The 1,591-nt window shown below is 67.1% G+C and overlaps 1 protein-coding gene across 1 annotated transcript in view; it reads right to left on the reverse strand.

Moving 5' to 3' along the window:
* HCRTR1 (hypocretin receptor 1) overlaps nt 1-1,591 on the reverse strand; it is an 11,872-nt gene that overhangs the window by 3,222 nt on the left and 7,059 nt on the right. The window contains exon 5 of the mRNA XM_006158126.3: nt 267-469. Within this exon, the coding sequence (XP_006158188.1) occupies nt 267-469 (203 nt within the window). The remainder of the gene's footprint in view (nt 1-266; nt 470-1,591) is intronic.

Consider the following 1,591-nt stretch of genomic DNA (forward strand, 5'->3'; position numbering starts at 1 on the left):
CCCCCCCCCCAGCGTGCGGGCCCCTGCCTTGCGGGACTCTGTGCCCCACCCCACCGTTCCCAGCTCTGGGCCCTGGGGAAAGCCACGCCTCTGCCCAGCTGACCACGGGAGGTGCCCGCTGTGTTCCCCGGAGGCCGCTGTTGTCATCTCTTACAGATGAGACCGAGGCTCCGAGAGCTGCCCTCCTGAGGGCCCTCGGTGGAGACCACAGCGGGAGGGCACTATCCTCCGCCCTGAGGCCGCCCACCGTCCTCGGGTGCTGTCACCTTTTGAGGACATTGAGGACGCTGATGGGCAGGTAGCAGAGCGCGAAGACCAGCAGCACCACCATCAGCATCTTGGCCGTCTTCCTCCGCGCTCGCATCTGCTTCACCTCGGCCAGGAAGGCCTGTGCCCGGGGCCGGGGCTCCTGCTGCCGGGCGGAGGGCCAGGTCCAGTCCCGCACCAGGGCAGATGCGGTGCCGGGGACCTGCGGCACACAGGCGGCAGTGGGCGTGGCTGCTCGGGAGCCCAGCGACTCATTCTCGTGAAGACTCCCACCCTTGAGGACGAGGTACTCGCTCTGCTAGGCCGTCAGGGAAGTCATGAGCGTTTCTGTGCTAAACCGTCATGGCTCCCGACGGCCCAGTGCAGTCTGGAGAAGTGTTAGCAGCAGCCAAGGCGGCCGAGATCAGAGGCGGGGGACCCTGGGCAGGCCCCAGGTCACAGCCTCCAATCCGAACCTCCTCCCACTGCTCATCTCGGGGGAGTTGGCGAGGTGAGGGTGAGAGGCGTCCCGGGCGGCCCGTGCCAGACTGTGGAGGCAAGCCGGGGAGGAGGAGGGGTGGCCAGGGCCTACAGCCCAGGGGCCTGCCTGGGCCGGTGCTCCTGGGGCAGCTGCTCCCACCCCTGGGTGGGCGATGCCCCAGGATCTAGCCCACACACCCAGAGGTCTAGGCCGACTGGGCTCCTCTCTGAACTTGGTTTCTCCGTCGGGTGAGGGCGTCAGGGCTGGCCTGCTTGCCTGGGGGTCTGCAAGCCCGGCCAGGTAGGGCCCCCAGGCTTGAGTGCATTCCCGGGCAGAGCTTGGGTTTGAACCGTCTCCCCACTCACTGCGCGGCCTGGGTGCAGGTCACCACTGTCTGGGATGCCGGTGGCGTCCCAGGGTGTAAGCCTGGCCGTGTCCTGCCTGCAGCCCTCCCACTGTCCAGGCACTGACCCAGGTCTCTCCACCACTAGAGCTGAAGGCCTCCAAGCACCCCCGGCCCTGGCCCTACAAAACCCGCTGTGGGTTGGTCTGTAAAGGAGGAGGGAGGACGCCCCGGAGCCAGAAGGCCCTGGAGCCGAAGTGTGAGCGACACTGCTGCCTCCCTTAGGTAGCTGTTTAGGCCAGGCTGCAAAGTGCCTCATTTGGCGTCCTGAAGTCTGGGTTCCCAGTCTTAACCCCTGATCTCACCAGCTGAGTTTTTGGGGAAGAGGCTCCTCCGGGTCTGTCCCCCACCCCCCGCGCTAAGTAGGACATACAGTGGCCGGGAGCCGTGAGGCCAGCCGGGGTGAGTGGTACAGGGAGGGCAGCACTGACACGAGCAGGGCACACTGACGGGCCGGGCGG

This window comes from Tupaia chinensis, unplaced genomic scaffold, assembly GCF_000334495.1.
Source record: "Tupaia chinensis unplaced genomic scaffold, TupChi_1.0 Scaffold000573_1, whole genome shotgun sequence".
NCBI classification, from domain to species: domain Eukaryota; kingdom Metazoa; phylum Chordata; class Mammalia; order Scandentia; family Tupaiidae; genus Tupaia; species Tupaia belangeri.